This window comes from Mesoplodon mirus (assembly GCF_964341445.2).
Source record: "Mesoplodon mirus genome assembly, chromosome: 15".
Taxonomy (NCBI): Eukaryota; Metazoa; Chordata; class Mammalia; order Artiodactyla; family Ziphiidae; genus Mesoplodon; species Mesoplodon mirus.
In genome coordinates, this window is record NC_138991.1 from 25923263 (window position 1) to 25944321 (window position 21059).

The following is a 21059-nucleotide window of genomic DNA, read 5'->3' on the forward strand; positions in this document are numbered from 1 at the left end:
TGAAAATTTACAAACGGAGCCTCAGGAAGAGAGAAGAGTAACCGGGAATCCAACCAAAATAGCAAATTAGTAGAAGACAGACTCTGGGGAAATCTCTCCAGAGATTTCTGGAGAAATCCACTCATATATTCATCCAACCATCCATCCATCGATCCAACCATTCATCCAACCATCCATCCATCCATCCAACCATTCATCCACTCATCCACCATCCATTCTCCCCCTCTTATTCATCCATCCATCCATCCAACCATCCATCTATCCATCCTCCTTCCCATCTACCCATCATTTATCCATGTTCCAACCAGCCAGCAAGCCAGTCATATGTCCATCCATTTATCTTTCTTTTCTTCCATCTTTCCTTCCATACATCCATCATCCATATATCCTTCCATCAGCCCATGCAGCTGTCAAACATTCATCTAGCCACACTTCCATGCATCCAGCCAGCCAGCAAATACCTTTTCCTACCTCTTTGGAGGAGACAGTTCTACACCATGTAGTTAAGATTAAGGGCTCTGGATCAGAGCTATCTGCGTTCTAATCCTTAGGCAAGAGACTTGACCTTTTTGAACTACAGCTTCCTAGTCACCAGCACATCATATCTGGTACATAGCAGACACTCAGTAAACAGTAGTTATTGTTTGGGGACTATTATTTCAGACCCCTAAGAAGTGGGTGTGAAGTATTCTGAGATTGGAGAGGTGAAGCATGCATTTGGGGATGAGCAGGTCAACCTCCAGGAAACTTTATTTTGCTGCCTCCATGTCTAGTCCACTTCTCTCACTCCACTAGCCCAGTCTAACCGTTCTCCAGCCTCAGAGAATCAGAACAGGACATGGCCTCCCATCTGGGCCAGACTGTGAAATTTTTGGCTTCAGTCCCACTTATGCACGCTCTTCCCTTTTCCCTGCCCCCACGTTCCTTGAAGTTCACAAAGCCCCCAGGTTCTTTCCCCGTTCCTAATTGCTCCCAGGAGAGTATCAGAGGCACTCATTTATACTAGAATATTAAGGACTAATATGTTCAAGAGGTTTTTTTCCCCCAGCTTCCTCACCTCATCCTAACTCACTGCCCAGAGAGTTCTGTGTTCAAAGAGGGATCACCACCTTCAGTTTAAAAAGATGGGCATCAGGGGGCTTCCCTGGTGGCACAGTGGTTGAGAGTCCGCCTGCCGATGCAGGGGACACGGGTTCATGCCCCGGTCCAGGAAGATCCCACATGCCGTGGAGCAGCTGGGCCCATGAGCCATGGCCGCTGAGCCTGTGCATCTGGAGCCTGTGCTCCGCAACGGGAGAGGCCACAACAGTGAGAGGCCCGCGTACCACAAAAAAAAAAAAAAAAAAAAAAAAAAAGATGGGCATCAGAGGAGGAATTTCTGGCATCAGCAAGCAGCTGCAGTGTCTCAGGGAGGTAGCAAAGGTCCCAAGTACCCAGCATCCCTGGGAAAGATGAGTGCAGCTCTGTTCACCCATGTAATTAAAGGGACTCAGGCCCTTCTGCTGATCCCTGAGAGGTTCTCCTGACTATGCCCATGTTTCAGACTAGATCACTGAGGTTCAGAAAAGGGTCTCCCAGGCAGGTCTCCCGTCTGGGACATGCCTCATTGCCTCCCCAGCCTTCAGCCTCCCCCTGCCCGGACTCTGAAGAGGGAGGAGGCTCCTCCTTACCCCCAGGAGGTCCCTGCAGCTCAGCCTTGAGAGGTCCCGTTCACTGGGCCTTCTGCTTTGGCTAAACCTGATCACAGGCCAGTCTTATATAGCAGCTGGAATCTGATCCTGGACCCAGGGAGGGAAACACCATGTAATTACGAGAGACCGGAATCCAGATTTGCTCTGCACAATGGGCATCGAGACCCAAAACCACAAGGTTTTGCGGTTTGTGGCTGATTCTGAGAATTTGTTCAGCCCCAGATGGTGTCACATGAGGTGGGGTTTATCAGCCCCTGGTCTGGGCACATTCCTGGAGACCCTAGCTAGGCCCCCAGATGGAGGAAGTGGAAACACCCCCAGACGCATCTAGTTTCCAGCTCTAAAGCAGGCACTGCCCACTCCAGGTGGCCTGGGCAGACAGCTGTGCCCAGACTCAGCATCAGGCTGACCTTGGTTCAGACCTCGCTCAACCCTGAACTCACTGGTTGACCTTGGGCTGGCCACTTCCCTGCTCTGTGCCTCTCATTACATATTTCCATCTGCTAAATGAGTATAATACCTGCCTCACAGGACTGAATTGAGGATTCAGGGAGATGGATATGGATCTGCTCTTCAAACTTGGGGCAGGTGCGAAGAGAATAAGCAGATAGGCTTCTGCTGACCTGCAGAAGATTTTCTCCCAATATTTCATTAGGAAATGTCTATACATACAGCGAAGTTGAAAGAAGTATACAGCGAACACCCACACGCTTGTCATCTTACACCCACCAGCTACATCTACCATTAACACTTTGTTATACTTGCTTTATTGCGTATCTATTCATCCATTAATCCATCTTTTTAAAAAAATGTATTTCAAAGAAAGTTGCAGTTAGCAGTATATTTCCCTCTAAACATTTCAACATGCATACCATTATGATTCTTTTCTTTAGATGTAAAATTTACATACAGTGAAATGCACAAATGTTATGTTTATTTGTTGAATATTGACATGTTATACAGTATGTAGTCTGCACCCCTATCTTAATATAGAGCATTTTCATCACCCCGGAATATTTCCTCCTGTTCTTTCCCAGTCAGTACCTGCTCCCACCCCTCAGTGGCAGCCACTGCCCCCTCCAAACCCTGCTGGGACACAGCCCCAACCTCTTCCTTGGCATTCAGGAGGGTCTGCCTTCCACACCAGTGTTGCTCCTCCACTCACACAGTGCTGCTCACTCCTTTCACCACCACCACCTCCAGCCTCCCTGCCTCCGGGCCTTTGCATGTGCAATCTCTGCCATAGAATACCCTTCTCCAGATTCCATTAGTCACACTATTGCCGAAATGCCAGCTGCTCTAGAAAGCTTTCTGTGACAATCCCCACTTCTGACCCTTCCTCTGGACGCCCCCCCGCCAAGGCCCTCTGCAATGTCAACCCACTGAGATGGCGTTGCTCTGGGGAAACCAAGCCTGTGCCCCACTCTCAGCCCAACACAGGTGCAGATACCAGTGTAGGAAATGAATGAACGAATGAACAAATGCTCTTACTCTCTCCATACCAGTTGGGGAGAAATCTGAGTCCTCCTTGCCTCTTACCCCCAGTCCCAGCCTAGGTCCTACCTCCATGTTTAATTGATGCCACTTCCTCCCTCCCCCACCAGGCCTACCTGAGAACCTCTCTAGGGTGAGGGGGCATTTGTCTCTCCCCACCGAGGCTGAGAATAAATGTGAGTTCTGCCGAACTCTGCAGGGAGATGCTTCCTCCCTACTCCCTGGGGGCAGTGGGGGCTCTGAAGGCAGGCATGGGTGATGTTAAGTCCTGCCAAGCTCACCAATGTCACCACTGGCCCCTGGGCCAGCCCCTCTCTGGGACTCAGTTTCCCTATCTGCAGTGGGTGCATTAATGGGACAGGCCTTGGAGCCAGATGTTGGGTTCAAATTCTGCTGCCAGTTCTCTCCAAGCCTGTTTCTTTGGTGTTAAGATGGTGACCAGAATGGCCTGGCCTCAAAAGGATGTTGTAAAGGTCAGGTGACTTAATCATGCAAAGTGCTGAGAACAGGGCACAGCACACAGTAGGTGCTCAGTAGGTAGCATTTTTATTCCCATCATTCCGGGTCCCTGCTGGCACCACAAGGCAGCAAGTCAGTGAAAACCATGAGGGGTGTGAGGGGGGTGCTTGAGCCCGGGCCCTGGACCATCTTATCATCTGTAGGAGCTAGACAGGCTCCAGGGTAGGGACCCTAAGAACCACATGTGCCTGTGTTCTTATATCCCATATGACTTCTCAGCTCTGGACAATCACTTCTTCTCTGGGGCCTCAGTCTGGCCATCTGAGAAATGGGCACAATCACACTTTCCCAGCAGGGTTTTGAGGATTAAAGAGGAAACGTCTGGAATATGCCTGGAGCTTCATGGGGGCTCAGTAAACCCTGTTTTGACTCCCCATTCCTGGCACTTAGTGTGATAAAACTGCTTGTTAAACAAAAATATTGCCTTTTAAAATTGAAATACAGGGGCTTCCCTGGTGGCGCAGTGGTTGAGCGTCCACCTGCCAATGCAGGGGACACGGGTTCCAGCCCTGGTCCGGGAGGATCCTGCATGCCGCGGAGCAACTGGGTCCGTGCGCCACAACTACTGAGCCCGCATGCCACAACTGCTGAAGCCTGCGTGCCTGGAGCCTGTGCTCTGCAACAAGAGAAGCCACCGCAATGAGAAGCCCTCGGCAACTAGATAAAGCCCGTGCACAGCCACGGAAGACGCAACGCAGCCAATAAATAAATAAATAAATAAAATCTATTTAAAAAAAATAAAATAAAATAAAATTGAAATACAATGCAAAGAGGGCAACTGTGCCTTTCTCCACCTCCTCATCCCTCCCACCAGAGAACAGGGATCAACGCCCACTGTAAACTGTAGAGGGCGGTGCACACATGAAGGTCAGTCATCAGAGGCTCTGTGTCTGTCCTCAGTCCTGAGACCAGCCAGGTCCTGGTGGCCATGAGGCCAGCCTGCCTCCTCGGGCCCCAAGAGGATTAGTGTAGCTCCGGCACCAGGGAGATCACCTGGGCTTAGCGTTCAAAAGGCACCTTTGTCTGGAGCTGGTGGGACCAGGCCCTGGGAGGTAACTCACCATGAAGGTGACTCAGCCTGCAGGGGGCCATGTGGGGGATCCATGCAGGAGGCTGTGGAGACCAGGAAACAGAACCAGCCCCACTACCAACCCCTCCTCTCAGCACTGGTCCCCCTCATGAACCGTCAGCTCGCCAGGCCTGCAGGGAGGCTTCCTGCACATCTGGTTTCACTGCCCACCCTAAGTGCGGAGGTTCAGAGCCTGGGCTCTGGAGTCAGGGGCCTGGGTTCAGGTTCTAACCTCATTACTTCCTAGCTGTGTGGCCTTGAGCAAGTCTCTTAACCTCTCTGTGCCTCAGGTTTCCTCAACTCTAGAATGAACGTAAAAACAGTTCCTAGAAAGAAGGGTTGATTCAAGGAGTTGATGACATATGTATCTAAAGCCCTTAGAACAGTTTCTGGCTCTTAGTAAGCATAAAATAAACACAGCAAGTATTACTTTTATAGCATAGCCGTGAAAAGCCCAGGCTTTGGAGTAAGGGTAAGAAGGACCTGGTTCAAATCCTGGTTCTGCCACTTAGAAGCTGTCCAATTCCATTTCTCTGAGCCTGTTTCCTCATATGTAATATAGGGTGATAAGACCCACTGCTTATGGTCACTATGAAAATAAACTGAGCAAAGGGATGTTAAGCATCTAACACGATGTCCGGTATACAGTAAGTGCTCAGTAGAGGTTAGCTGCTCTCACTGCTACTGTGTGCAGCCACAAGACTCGCCACGACAAAGACCCTCCCTGACCTTGAAGTGCTCTTGGTCAAGTGGAAAACAGGGTGAGGCAGTGACAATCCAGTGTGAACACAATAATAGACCCTGCCTAGGGCACGTGAGGCTGGAGGCACTCTTCTCAGTACTCTACAAGGACTGTCTCATTTCACCCTCAAACGACCTATGAGTGAGTCCTACGGGATTCCCATTTCGCAGATGAGGAGCCTGAGGCACAGAGATAGCTCTGCTCCCTCTTCATGCTCCAAGAGGATCAGCTGAGGCCACGTCTAGGCAGCCTTGAATGCCAAACCTGGGAGTTTGGATGATTTCCTGTTGGCCATGAGAATCCAGCCATGGAAGGTCTGTCGGCTGAGCTGACAGATAGTCAGATGAGGTCAAGAAGGAGCTGAAGGAGGACAGGATGGAAGAGAGGATTGTGTGAGGACAGGGAGGGCAGGTGTGGTCCTCGTGAGAGAGGAGGAGGGTGTGCTGGGGTTTGGGTGGAGAGGCAGGAACAGGTGAAGGCAGGATGAGGAGGGAGAATAATGCAGCAGTAACAAAAGCGAAAGGCACTGAGGGCTTCTGATGGGTGAGTCACCATCCTGAGTGCTGGTTAACCCTCAAAACCATATGACTATCATCCCCAAGTCACTGATGAAGAAATCGAAAGTCAGCGAGATTAAATGACTTTCCTGAGGCCACATGGCAGCTGGGATGGGATCTGAACATAGGCAGCTAACACAAGCTACTCATTTAATCACTGCATTGTTCTGGATGGGAGTCAGGAGACACTAGAGATGAGAAAGGAGTCAAAGATAAATCCCAACATGTCACTGAGCACTAGGCCTGGCATGTAGTAGGTGCCAGTAATTGTAGGTGGGTGGATGGGAGGGAAGGAGGAAAGAAGGGACAGGGGTAGGAAGAAAGGGTAGAAGGTGGATGGATGGATGGAAGGATGGATGGAAGGATGAATGGGTGGGTGGGTGGGTGAATGGATGGATGGATGGATGGATGGATGAATGGATGGAAGGATGAATGGGTATGTGAATGGATGGATGGGTAGATGGAAGGATGAATGGGTGGGTGGGTGGATGGATGGATGGATGGAAGGATGAATGGATGGAAGGATGAATGGGTATGTGAATGGATGGATGGGTAGATGCGTGGGTGGGTGGATGGATGGGTAGGTGGAAGGATGAATGGGTGGGTGGGTGGGTGAATGGATGGATGGATGGATGGATGGATGGATGGATGAATGGATGGATGGAAGGAGGAATGGGTATGTGAATGGATGGATGGGTAGATGGAAGGATGAATGGGTGGGTGGGTGGGTGAATGGATGGATGGATGGATGGATGGATGGGAGGATGGTCATTCCTATTGGTGGGTAAACCTCTAGATGGGTTCCAACTCTCCTCTGCACCCACCTCAAATCCTCCGATCCAGTTCCCAAAACTTAACTGGCACCTTTTCACTCAGGCCCACTCATAAGTACCAACTTGGGGCCATTCCCCAGAACCAAGGAGGCTCATCCTGAGCAGCAGAGAGGAGCCCAGGAGAGAGAGGCAGGACCCCCAGTTTCCCATCCCAGCTCTGCTACTGTGAGGCCTTGGGCCAGCCAGGCTCCTCTCTGGTGTCAGTTTCCCTGCCTGCACAGTGTAGCTTTTTTCAGTGTAGCTTTGTCCTGAGGTCTATCCTGAGGTGTGTCAACAGCAGATGTGTAGCCAGTAGTGATCCCTCCCGGGCAACACTGAGTCTCACTCATCTTTGCTTCCTGGAATGCTGGCTCCTTTTCTCCCTGGAAAACTCTTACCCTTCAAAATTCAGCTCGGACATCACTTCTGAGATATGTCCCAAAGTCAGAGAGACAGAGACAGACAGACACAGACTCAGACTCAGAGAGACAGAGTGAAAGATGGAGTTAGTTAGAAAAATGGAGAGAGGAGAGGGAAAGGGGGGGAGGGGAGAGGGACACAGGGAGCTCGAGGCAGAGGCAGAGGAAGGCAGGACGAGACACAGAGGCTGCCCGGGCCAACCAGCAAAGTTTGGGATGTGAAGCTACAATGACTAGGCCCCAAGTCCCCTCGCCTCCCAGGAGCCCTGCCTGGAGCTGGGGAGGGCACCAGAGGCAGAGGCCAAGGCAGCCCCTGTGTGACTGGAGAAAAAACCAGCCGGGAGGTGCTGAGATAGAGGAGTCATTTATTGAGAGCTCAAGACTTGCCAAGGAGGCCCCAGAGCTTTCTCCAAAGCAGAGTGCTGTGGCTAACCCTGCAGTCCCCACCCCAGACTGGGGGCAGAGCTGCAGGGCCAGAGCACCTGGGAGCCTGCGTGGATAAAGGACACTTATACTGTCACCAACACAGGCTGGAGCCTGGGAGTGAAACTGAGGCAGAGTGGGCAGATGGACAGGACTCTGGCAGTCAACAGGGAGGGATGGTGGCCATCTGTCAGCCTCAGGACGCCACTATCAGCACAACGGGATTCTGCAAGCGGCAATGGCTCAAGGTTAGGCCCTCTGAGTCCTCGTGCCCAACACTGCCACCACACACCCCATCCCTGCAGCCATCTCTGTGTGCCCCCCACCCCATGCCCTGGGGTTAGCACTGCACTTGGGACACAGCTGGCACTTATTAAGTGAATGAATGAACAAGTGAATGAATGATGAATAAATGACATTCAGTGTGGGAGAGGTCACTGACTTTAGGACTTAAGAGACATAAGTTCAAGTGCCATTTCTCCTGCTAATTTATTGTGTGACCTTGGCCCAGAAATTTGGCCTCCTTCAGCCTTGGTCCTCATCTGAGAAATGGGCGCAGAATTCCCTGATCTGCCCACCTCCCAGAGCTGTACCGAGACTCAAAGTTGTGCTGGATTGAAAAGGATTGTGAGGCCACGTCAATATTCAGTAAGAAAAAATGTCACGATCTATTAGCCATGCCTGCCGTGGGCACAGCAGAAGGGAGAGACAGAATGTGTACTTGCTACCCTTGGACCAGGGGAACTGTGATTCTGTGAGTAAACCTGAGGTTCCATCCTATCGGCCAGTCCTGTGTCTGAACTGAGCAGGAAAGAACTCTGCGACTGCTTGACAATGTCTGCCACGGGCAAGGAAGGAAGGAGGGATAGCACACAGTCATATATTTGCCTTTCCCAAGTTAGGTAATTTATAATCCCTGAGCAACTTAGAAGATGGTGCAGGGACAGACCAGCTGATGACGCAGAGCAGTCCCCTCATGAGTTTCAAGCAGGGCTCTCCAGAGACAAGCTTAAGGCCCATCTAGGTCACACCCGCATGGGAAACTCACCTCTATGATCACGAGGGCCACAATGGCAAAATTGACATTGAGAACCTTAGGCAGGGGGATTCCAACATCCAGGTTCACTGTGAAGAGGGTGTGGTTGAAAGCAAAGATATGTGGGGAGCCAAGGTGGGACCTGCTGACCCTATTACACAACTTTCTTTGAGCTAGGCAGTTCTCTTCTTGGAGACTCAGGTTCCCATACTAGCAGACTCCTACTCATCCTACTAAACCCAAATGAAAATGTCCCTTTTCTGTACCGTCTTAAGGGGTCCCTTCAATAGAACCTCCTGGAGGTTCTGTCAGTCCCTTGCACACTCTGGGTCATCTATATTCTACTCATTTGTTTACATGACTATTTCACTCTGGATTGTGAGCTTGAACACAAGCTCTTGAGGCCCGGAGTCTGGCATGATGTAGGAGCTAATCAATGTTGTCTGAATGGAAACAATCTTGGTTTCTGCATCTTAGAAATGGGGATCAAAAAAAAAAAAAAAAAAAGAAATGGGGATCAACCGCTCTCCAGCCTCAGTGTCTCTATTAAGAACAATGGATAATAACCGAATCACTTTGCTGTACACTTGAAACTAACACAACTTTGTAAATTAACTGTACTTCAATAGAAATTTTTTTTTGTAAATAACAATGGAGAGAGGAAATGGATTTGGCAATCCTGAGTTCAGACACTCCATGTGTCCAAGAAGACAGTGAAGGCTGCCCTTACCATTGAGCTTTGGCATGTAAGCTACCCGGACCACATCACTGAGCCATTCTTCTAAACGGGACGCCTGCAACAGAGCACACAGAGGGCTGGGAGGTGTGGCTTTGCAGGGAGCTGTGCAACCCTTCCTCAGGGAGAAAAATCCAGAGGTCCAACTGCCCCAGCCTCCCCACCCCCATGCCTGAGGACATAGCTCCTGGTGGGCACAGGGCCCGCTGGGGTGGGCTGTCCACCAGTGACCCCAAAGGGGATTCTGTGATTTAGGCAGGGTTCACCCTGGGCCCCATGAGCTTGGAAAAGCTGTTCTCCTGGAGGAAGGGTCTGTGGGGCCTGTGTCTTGAGAAAGACGGAGGAAATGTGCCCAGCGCCAGTAACTCTGTGTGGTCTGATCTTAGATTCCTGTGAGTTTAGAAACACTTTAAATGACCTAGAACCTGAGACCATCGTGAAATTCTAGAACATCAGGCCTCTGAGAAGCAGGAAACTAAGGGCTCTGTGGGCCTCTGAAATGTTAGAACTTTCTGAGTTTAGGAACCTTATTACTGTGTGAAATTCCAGAATTCTGAACCCTAGTGAGGTTCTACACATTTACAGCTTTGTGAGGTCCCAAGACTTCGGAAGATCATGAGATTCACTTTCCTAAGACAGTGACTACATTATACGTGCATATGCATGTCTGCACCGTCCCCCCGCCAACACACACACACCTGCCTGGATGTTTGCCCACTCTGGCTTATTGGGGCAGAGTCCAGACTGGGGCCAGCTCAGTCACATGGCCCATGACTCATCCTGCCTCCTTTCCACCCCCACCTATAGACCCTCACCAATGCCAAGAAAGATGAAGCAAGGCAGTTGGAGGGAGGGGGCTCAATCACTCGGAAAGAATCTGCTTGACGTAGGAGCAACAGCCCCAGGACAAATGCCCAGTTGACTTCTGGGGCAGTTAGACGCTGGTCCTTTCTTCTCTAAGCAAAATCTGCTATCAGGAAAGGATAAGGTGTTAGTCAATCACACTTTAGTATGAATTTGGACTCAACATTCTATTGCAGCTGTCTGGAGAGCTGTACTGAGAAAGATTCTGGAGTCCACTCAGGGTCATCAGGAAAGAGCTACAGTGAACAAAGCCCACGAAAGGGTCACTCACCTCAGGGACCAAAGCCGCCAGCTCTGTAGTTGTCAGTGGAACATAGCTGGAAACCTGGACCCAAGACCAAATGGGATGGGGGGGTAAACACAGAGCCAAATAGGGATCCCTCAGCACACACAAAGTAGTTTCCCCCTGCCCAATTTTATACATACCTCTCTGCAGACACTCATGTTTCTTCTATTGACCAATGATGAGTGCTTACTACATGCCAGACACATGCTAAGGGTTTTGTGTGCCTTTGCTCATTTCATCTTTATAACTGCTCGAGGAGGTGGGTGCTACGATTATTCCCATTTTACAGATGGGAAACCTGAGGCTCCTGTCCAGGGTCATAAGCTGGTAAATGGTGGCACCAGGCTTTGACCCAGGCAGGCTAATTCTAGAACTTCTAAACTGCCCTGCCAGAGCACATAATCTGAAGGCCCAGGGATCTGACCCTTGACATTTTTGCCTTTTACCCCAAGAATATTTTCAAATACTATAAATTTGTTTCCACTATTTACACATCAGGACATTTCATATAAATTTGCAGTTTCTAGCTAAAAAATTGGAAAATCTGGTCACACCTGCCTCCCAGCTCAGGACCCTGTTCCAACCACCCCATAGGCCTTCAGTGTGCTCTCTGGACCCCACCTGCAGGAAGTGAGTAGTCAATCCCTGCTCTCTTGGGCTGAGCTGCATGTAGGAGCCCAGGTAGCCCAGAGCTCCCTGCCTTTGGACAGGGCTGAGACCAAGAAAATGTCTCTGGCTAAGGCTTCCGGGGGCTGGGGCTTCCAGACATCTGTGAGGGTGTGAGAGGGGCCAGAACGGAAACAGAGAGGTCTCAGAAGCTTCAAAACAAATGTCCAAGTGACCTTTGGTATAGTCCAACCCTAGTCTTCTTCTCTCCAGCTCAAATATGCTCTTGAGAAAGCAGTGGGTATGTTAGCCATTCACAGTTTAGTGTAAAATTGGGCTTTGACTCTAGAAGGGCTCATCTGGTGCAGGGATGGGAAGTTGGCTACATTTCATATGCCAGTTTTGACCAATACAAAGTAACATCCTGAATGTCATGTTGAGAAGGATTTGGAAATCCCATTCAGGTTTAGCCAAGTAGAGGTCATTATCAATTAGCAATGTCTGCCTGAAGGACAAGAGTGGGCATGTGCATGCTATAAACCTGTCCAACTCTCTCCTATTATAAGAGGGCTCGTCAAAGCTGATCAGTGATGATGTGACTAGGTCACCGCTAGTATTGCCAAGGTCCAGCAGGGCAGGGTGCCCTACTCACCAGCTCAAGGGTGATGTCCAGGTCAAGGGCACCAATGGTCTGCAGGAGCCCAAACACGGTGTTAAAGAGGTAGAGAGGCACAGTCACCTAGGATGTGTGGTCCTCCTTGGGGGGCACCTTGATGGGGTTAGGGGGCTTGGGGAAGTCGATGATGTCACCTGCTACGCTCTTCACAATGGGCTGCAGGGGCAGGAGACAACGCGTGGTAGGGTCTCAGGGCAGCTCACTCACCTGGCTTTGACTTAGCATCCCCTGCCTGGCCTCCACTTGTACCCCACCCACCCCCAGCTGTGGGTGGGGCCTCGGTGGCACTCACATTGATGTCCAGCTCTGTGTACTGGGTGGAGATGAGAGGCAATGTGGCCAGAGTGAATTCCACGGACCCAAGAGCCCCGAGGGGCACCAGGCCTGCATGAGGAGGGGAGGAAGGAGAAAGACCCCATGAGCCCAGGCCCCAGTAATAACAGGCTCTACTTCTATTTATTGAGTGCCTGCTGAATGCGTAAAACTCCACTAAGCATTCACCAGGGCACTACTGTCATCCCCATTCTACAGATATGGAAACTGAGGCTCCAACAGAGGAAGTCACCAGCCCCAGCCCACACAAGCCACAGAGTAGCAAAGCCAGGGTTCCGGTTTTCCAGAGCTGGTGCCACTAACCACGGTGTTGTCCTGTCTCTCTCATATAATACCACATTCAGAGACATATCCGCCCCCAAGTTTTCTATCCTTATCCTCGTTATGCATTTTTATACTATTCAAGGCCCTTTTGTGAATATAAAAGGCATCCATGTCTCCACAAGGCTCAGAGAGGCTGGGGGCCACTGTGGCCGCGGGGCCTTGGGTTCCTTATGTAAGCTCTGGGCCTCAGTCATCTTGTCTGTCCAGATAATAACAGTATCTGCTTCATGCTTCTGACAGTGCCAGACACACCGCCGGTGCTCAGTACGTGGCCTGAAGCCCCCGGCAAATGGAGACTTGGATGGCTCCAGGTCTCCTTACCCTGCGGAACTGACCTCAGCCCAGAACACCACCATTAGGCCTCCTCAATGTGGCGGCCTCGTCAGTCTGAGGAAGGCATGAAAGGTCCCAGAATCCTGCCCCGTCCTCTTCCCTGGTACCCCACCCGCTGGGGTAGTGGTGGGGGAGACGTAAGAGCAGGTGCAGAGAGGAGGAGGGTGGGCCCCAACTTACACAGCACAGCCCCCAGGAGCTCATTCACCACGCCCAGCACGCTGTCCACCACAGGGCACAGCTGTGTCCGGAGGAGACAGGAGTCACAGGAGAGTAACAGCGGGCCCCAGCCTGGCACGGGGCACAGCTTCATTTTCTTTAAGTGATTTGCCATGTGGTCCCAGGGACCGAGGTAAGGCAGACGATGGAGATGGATGGCGAGACACACAGATGGGAGGCAGGGGAGGGGCTGGAGCTTGAAGCGTCAGAGGGCGGAGTGGGTGGTGCAGAGAGCCAGTTACATGAGTCCCGTCAGAAAACCTTGGAGGATGCTGGGGGGACAAGAAGACACATTCCAGAGGCTAGCTGGGGTGTAGGGACAAGGCCCTCCCCCAAGGAAACAAGGTCTCAGGTCCCTCCTGCCATCCACGTGGCCACTGGGAGACCTACAGTCCAGATCCCACAGAGGGGCGCCTCCTCCCCTCCACCTGGAATCAGGGCTGGCCCAGGGCATCCACTGTGCACACCACCCCGGGTTTCCTAAAAGACCCCTGGGCTGTGACATCAGGGAACAAGTGGTCCGGCTTCCAGAATCCCAAGTCTGGGAATCAAAGAATCTGAGTCCGCCAGAGCAGGAGTCCCAGAGGTGGTCCAGCCCAGCCCCTTCATTCTACAGCCGGGGCCGGAGAAGCGAAGTGACCTGTCCAAGGTCACAGCTGTGCTCAGAGAGACAAGAGAGGGTTGCCTTTTCATTTAAACTTGGAGCCCCAAATTCCAGGGCTTCTGGGGTCAGGCACGTCTCGGAAATGAGAGAGACCAGAGGGGCTGTGATGGGTGGGGGGAGGAGCCTCCTGGGTGCCAGCCACGTGCGGCCTGCAGGAAGGAGGTCCGTGCAGCTGGGGTGGCTGATTGCATAAGAGAAGCCAGAAACGGGATTGTTTAGAGAAATCTCCAATCTCTAAGCGCTGGTAATTAACTCTTATTTTTAAAACCTCGTTGAGTCACATGAATCCTGTCTTGCAGCTAATGGTCCAGAGACCCCAGTTATGGGCCACAATTTAAATGTACCCAGACCCCCTTGTTGAAATCTACCTGAGATGGGCCTGGGCTGGGGTTCCTGCTGCTGGGAGCTCCCCTTCTCCCCCGAGCTTCTTTTCTGATTGGATTCTTCAAGCCCAGGGCAGTTTTGCCAACCTCAGTCTCCCACAGCCTTGCCATCTCCATGAGTGTTCTTAACAAGGACTCACAGCACAGGTCCTGCCAGGACTGGGGATCAGGAGGCCTGACTGCTCTTTGCTGGCTGTGTGACCCCAACAAGCCCTCCCCTCTCTGTCGTCAGCGAATTGGGGCTTTGGCCAGACCAGCTTTTCTTAAGTGTGGTTCAAGGGACGACGGGGGCAGGCCATGGACAAGCATCCTGGAGCAGTTGAATCATAACATGTTTAACGTGTACATGTATGTGATCTTCTAGACATGTTTGCCAAGCACAAGGCTTCGTTTAAAATCATTGAGTGACCCAATTTTTTAATTCAAACCTAGTTTAAAGAAAAGTGTAAAGTCAATAATAATGATACAGGAGGTAAAGACAGAGCAGGGGGTAAGAAAGGGACTTACTTGGATTTGGGAGCAGGGGACTCAGGTCACCTGGATTCAGAGGTCTGGGGACAGATCGTGCCAGCCTGCCTACAGACTCGCAGGCGGCACCTGGGAGGGCCATGGGGAGGCCAGGATGGGATTACCTGATGGGCGTGGAAGGAAGGAACAGCCTAATCCTGCCTGGCGCCCAGATTAACTCAAAGCCAGGGAAGGAGGGGCACAGTCCAGGGTGCACCTGGCCTGCAGCCCTCACACTCACGAATTCTGGCAGCACCTTGAAGTGTGTCTGTTCCACGACCCCAAAGAGCGGTGCAGGCAGCAGCCTGGGCAAAGTGAGATGCGTGAAGGTGTGGCCACCACGCAGGGACAGTGCCAACCCAGATGACGGGGCAGGGTGGGCACTGGCGGTTCTGGACATCACCCATCTCCTCTCCTTGTGGGCTCGGCTGGGGCTTTGGGCAGCTGGGTTTAAATCTTGGCTTTGCCTCACCATGGGACCCAGAGGAGGATTTCAGTTTCCCCATCCGTACAGTGCCTGCCTTAGAGAGAGCTGTTGCTGCTGAGATCAAATGGGAGTGTATACATGTCTGGTGCTCAGGAAATGTCTGTTCCCTTCGTCTTCTCCAATATGTGTAGATGAGTGACATTTGGGCCTAAAACAGCACCTGGCTTAGAGTGAGGGTTCAATAAGTATTTGTTGAATAAATGAGTATTTGTCAAATGACCTGAGAGGGTGGCCTGAGGATGTGCATGTATCAATAGATGGGCTTAGGTCTGTTTGGAGAGTATGGGGGTACAGAGGGAGGGGTGACAATCACAGAACCACAACCACAGGACACCCTCCTGAGCTCCACCCCCTCCAAGCCCCCTCTAGCCCAGAGGAACAGGATGGAGCCACTGGGGCTTAAGGAGCCCAAGACCCTGCCTGGAAACCCCTTACTAAAACCCTTCTGCAGACAGGGCCAACCCCGGTTCACCCTGTTCCTGGGAGCTAACACAGAGCTGTCCGATAACACACCACTGGTCAAGGCCACCCAGCAAAGGTGGGGTGTGGGTGTAGGATTTAGCCTGGAACAGAGGGACTAACAGGGGTTGACTCAACGTGTGAAGCAGGGGAGGCGGCAGGTGTCGCTGGGGGCGGGGGATGCAGAGTGCTGTGAGAAAGCCTTGGACCAGAGTCCAGAGACCAGCCCATCTCCGTGCTTGCCTCAAGCTGTGTGTGTGACCTTGGGCAAGTCCCTTGCACTCTGTGGGCCTCAGGTGTCCCATGGAAGAAGGATCACTGTGTCCTGACAGTTGGGGGAAGAGATGGATATAAAAGTGCCAGAGCCTTCCAGATCATTAAATTTAGGTCCTCATTATACAGACGGGGACGCTGAAGCCCAGACAGGGGAAGGGGTTCCCCTGGAGGGTCACACAGCAAGTCAGGGGCTGAGCTGGGTCTCGTATATGCCAAGAACAGGGACTGAAATGCCTACAGGTCAAGGGACCACAGAGGGCCCTTGTTCTACCTGGAAGAAGGGAGGCAGGATCGCAGGGGCTGGAGAAGGGGGACGCTCAGGAGTGGACGTTGCAAGCTGCGGTTTAGGCCAGCGTCCCTGTCTCTGCCAGCCTGCAAGTCTTCGCCAAGGCTTGATCTGATGAGACAGGCTCCGCCCAGCCGGCCGCCCCCTGGAGACTCAGGAGACTTCCGCCCGGTGCGCGCACGCGCGATGAGCCCGAGGAGGTCCGGGCGCGGGGAGCCGCCCAGCACCGGCTCAGGACCGCGGACTCACCCTGAGAGCAGGCTGATGTGGCCCAGCAGCGTGCTGCAGCGCTTGAGGATGAGGATGGGCGTACCCCGCGCGCTCACGCCCAGCGCCACCCGCGACAACACGTTCACCTCCGCTGCCAGCTGCAAGAGGCCCCCCCAGGGGGCCGCGAGACCAGATGCTGGGGGCGTGGCCAGGCGGCCAGGCGCCACCTACCAGGGCCGCCTTAGCCGCGCCCACCCCGGGGCCGCTGACCATGGCTCTGACGAGCGGCGGGTGGGTTAGCCCCATTCCCTCCTCTAACCTCCTGCCTCCCTGCCCATTTGCATGTCCCTGCGCCCCCTCCCTCACCCCCACCAGTGAGCTCCAGGCAGTGGGGTAGGGGTCTCCAGAGAGAGAGAGATGGAAGTCTCTGGACGTCAGTGGGATGGAGATCCCTGGGGAGGGGTAGTGGGGTGGGATCCAGGGAGGGAATAGGAAAGTGGGAGTCTCTTGGGAAGGAAGGAAGGAGGAAATGGGGGGGCAGGGGGTGGGTGTGGAGAGACAATAAGGTAGGGGGTCCCCAGGGGCACACTCACCCGGAGCCATGCAGGCCCACCTTGGTGTGCAGGCTCAGCTGCACCCCAAACCCCGGCAGCAGCTTCAGAGACACCTTCGGCAGTGTGATTTCCTCAGTCTTCAGCCTGCATGGAGGAGAGGGCCACTGACCACCAGACAACCCCCCCACCCGCCCCCCGCCCCAGAGCCAGTCCCTCAGTGCCTGGACCATCCCAGACCAGGCAGAGCCTGGAGCCTCTCTTGGGTGTGTCCCCTGTCCCACCTCTAACCCATAAACCCAACTGTGTGCCCTTGAGCCAGTTACTTCACCTCTCTGGACCTCAGTTTCTGCATCTGTAATGTGGGGTTATACAAGTTCCCACTTCATAGGGATGTTGCAGAGACAAATGAGATAATGTAGGTGCACAGCTGGTAAAGCATATGCTCTGGAAGTGTAATATCATCATCCTCACTGGAGGCTCAGTGAGCTAAAGTGCTCCCTCCACCCCATCCCAATGGCCTCAGCCCTGGTTCAGTCTCTGGCCTGGGTCGTTGTCCTTCCACTCCCATCTCCTAGGCTCTCACACACACAACCCAAGGGTGTTCTCAAACACCCCACGGTTCATTATTTTCTCTGTCCACTGGGCCTTTGCCCAGGCTGTTCCCTCAGTCTGGAATACCCTTTCCTTAATTTTCCTGCCACTCTGCATCCACTGTCAGCTAGGTGACTCCTCCAGCTCTCCTGATTTCAGCTAGGGTACCTCCTCCTCCAGGAAGCCCTCCTTACTGCTTCTCTGACTCAGGCAAATACGCTCCTCTGAGCAGCCCCCACACCCTGCCTGGACTGCTTCTATCACTGCCCTGAGCTTACAGGATCATGACTGCTGGGTCCGACCTCATACTGGGGGCTCTTTGAAGCTAGGACGGTGGTTCATGTCTGAAGCCCCAGCCTCACCAAGTAGAGGGGATTCTACAGTGGAAGGGGGACTAGATCTACTAATAATGATAATAATAATAGTTAATATTTATGGAGCATTTATTATGTGCCAGGCTCTGTTTCAGCCTGATACAGATTCACTGTCCTGGCAACAACCCCATGAATAGTTGCTCATGGTGCAGCCAGTAAAAGCCAGATGGTTCAAATCCCAGCTCTACCACTAATTGACCGGGTGACCTTGGGCAAATCACATTGCTGCTCCGTGCCTCAGTTTCCCTGTGTGTAAAATAGGGATAATGACAATACCTACCACAGATGGGCACTTAGTGATCCTTGAGCAGTCAGTCCTTACCAGCCCCCTTTCCATATATCTGTTTACTGTTTCGGGCGGTGGGCATCCATTCTCCTGCTCCCAGCACTCCATTTCCTCCTGTAGAGTGACACTTCCCCATACCCCTCTCCTGGCCTTCAGCCTTTCTTTTTTTTTTTTTTTTTTTTTTGCGGTACACGGGCCTCTCACTGTTGTGGCCTCTCCTGTTGTGGAGCACAGGCTCCGGACGCGCAGGCTCAGCGACCATGGCTCACCAGCCCAGCCGCTCCGCGGCACATGGGATCTTCCCAGACCGGGGCACAAACCCGTGTCCCCTGCATCGGCAGGCGGACTCTCAACCACTGTGCCACCAGGGAAGCCCCAGCCTTTCTTGAGGCCTGTTGTTTGGCCATCCCCTGATCCACCACCAGCTGTGGACTCATTCCTGTCTACCTGGGGCAGGCAGTATGGCGGTGATCAAACACCCAGACACCGCCCCCGCCCTGCCCCGCTACTGCACTCCCTAGCTGGGTGAGTTCAGGCAAGTCCCTTCACTGCCTGTGGGGACGTCGATCGTCTCACCTGTTAAGTGCAGTTGATAACATTCCTACCTCTAGATTCATTGGATAATTTACTCACAATGCTTAGCACAGTGCCAGGCACCCACAAAACCTGTCTAAGTGGTCATTAAGTTATAAATATTAGCTCCTAAGTGATTTCATTCATTCATTCAAAAATATTTTTTGAGCATCTGTTATATGTCAAGCACTATTTATGATACTGGGGACACAGCAGTGAACAAGCCAGACAAAGGTCCTAGCCCTCCTGGGGTTTATAATCTAGCAAGGGAGATAAGAAAAAAAAAGTGAAATATATGGGGTACGGGGGGTGATTCATTCCCTATAGAACATGAAGGCAGGCAAGGGGACAAGGAGAGGCTGGTCAGGGCAGGGGTCTTTGGAGCAGACACCTGAAGAGGAGGAGGGAGGGAGCCATGCAGATACCTGGATTAACCCAGAGAGAGCAACTTGGATTAGCCCAGAGAGACTGAGCAACTTGCCCCAGGTCACACAGTGAGTAATTGAAATTGACCCCAGAGCTGGAACCCTCAACCACAGGGGCATGCTGCCTGGCACGCAGTAGACTCTTTATTTTCTGACTCTGGTTCTTGGGACTCCCTGTCCAGGCTCCCCATGAAATTCCCACTGCCTGCCAACAAATTAAAAAGAGTCAACATCTTCTCTATTCCCTGAAGCAAAGAAAAGATCAGACTTCCTGTAGGGCACACAGTAGGTAGGTGGTCAAGCGGCCACACGGTAAGGACTCACCCAGAAAGCTCCTTGACAACGCCAAGAACCCCTCTGTAGCTCAGCAGGCCACCTCGTCCAAGCAGGGCCCCTGAGCCCAGGAGGCCCTGGTTCACAGAAGTGACAGTCCCCAGCATGTTCTGCAAAATGGGCCCCCTGACCAGCGAGTTCTGGATGGCTGCAAACAGGGTGGTGGGGAGGAAGGTTCATTTTACAGATGAGGAAGCTAGGGCCCAGAGAGGGGCAGAGATTTGCCCAAAGTCACACAGCAAATTGGGTTTGGGACCAAGAGTATGACTAGAGCTCCTGACCCTGGGTCACCCCCCACCCCAGTAGCACCGAAAGTTGGGGCAGAGGTAAAGGAGGGAGCACGCAGCCACCAGGGAGCGATCAAGAGGGAGGAGGGGACCTCTGCCTCTCCTGGGCACCCTTGGTCTGACTCTGTGCGGATTGTGAGAAGGGCAAGATGGAAGGGACCGCCCTGTGGAGGTTGCAGCAGGCCGGAGTAGCCTCCGTGAAGCATTTGCTATTCACAACTATGGTCACCCTGGGCCGCTGAGCCCTGGAGCAGCAAATGCCCAGTGGAGTTCCCCCACCCCAGAAACATGGGGCAGAGACGTTGGCCCAGCCAGCACCCTCCCCTGGACCTCCTCAACCGCCCTCGCCCCCATCCCTGAGGGAGACACAGGCCCCGCATGCCCCTCCCACCCGGTTCACCTCTCAGGAGAGAGTGAACTAATCGCCCACTGGAACCTGCAAGCAAAGCTTTAACCCCCTGAACTCCCTATGCAGTTGGGAATCAAAACCTGTTCTCATCTGTTCCTGAAGCATAAGCACGTGAGCCTATCTTTGGGGCGGTTTACTCTGCAGCTGGACCCCTCACACCCTGCCCACCTCGGGCTCACCTTTGCCGAGTTCATCCTTGTCAACTGAGCAAGCATGCCCACCGTCTCAAGCAGCCCCTGGCACGGAGTCACCAGACCTCAGAGGAGAGGCAGAGACCACACGCCCAACATCGTCGGCATCACACCTACTGGGGGCGGAAGCAGGAGCCCTAAGGCCATCCTTTTGCCCAGATGTTATCCTCTCTCTGCCCCTTCACCAACCCGGGGTCCTCCTGCCCACCTGGCACAACTCAAGCCCAGCTTCACTCCCTGGAAAGCCCTCTCCATCCAATTCAAGCAGCGGCTAACACATTTGACTTGAAAGTCTTAGTCCTCTGCGGCCCCAGTGGCCCTGGACCTGTCTCTGAGGGAGAGCCACAGAGGGGCCTTCCTTTCTGGGACAGCAGGATGGGAGCTCTGTTTCCTGGACTGCTTTCCCATTGGCTCAAGAGGCCATTCCAGAAGGTGTGGCTAATTGGAGACATTCAGCAGTTAGATTTAGCATGTCCCGTTTCTCTCCTCCTCCCCTGCCTCTATCCTGGAGTGATGTTGAAAGGAATGAGATAAGAGGCAAGAGCAGGGCTAACTTACTAGTTTCATAGAATGGGATTTTTCTGTATGAAGTTCCATATCTGCCAACCCAGTCACATACCCATCT

At 52.7% G+C, this 21059-nt stretch overlaps 1 protein-coding gene across 1 annotated transcript; it reads right to left on the bottom strand.

The window, feature by feature from the left end:
* Nucleotides 1-7922: 7922 nt before the first annotated feature.
* LOC309816710 (BPI fold-containing family B member 3-like) lies at nucleotides 7923-20533 on the bottom strand (the record flags this gene model as incomplete). Its single annotated transcript, XM_082644493.1, is given in 15 exon segments — nucleotides 7923-7952; nucleotides 8775-8851; nucleotides 9493-9556; nucleotides 10634-10687; nucleotides 11907-11993; nucleotides 11997-12086; nucleotides 12223-12314; nucleotides 13101-13161; nucleotides 14935-14998; nucleotides 16451-16607; nucleotides 17012-17109; nucleotides 19539-19695; nucleotides 20423-20449; nucleotides 20452-20500; nucleotides 20504-20533. Coding segments are annotated over 15 exon segments (1137 nt in total).
* Nucleotides 20534-21059: the final 526 nt, after the last annotated feature.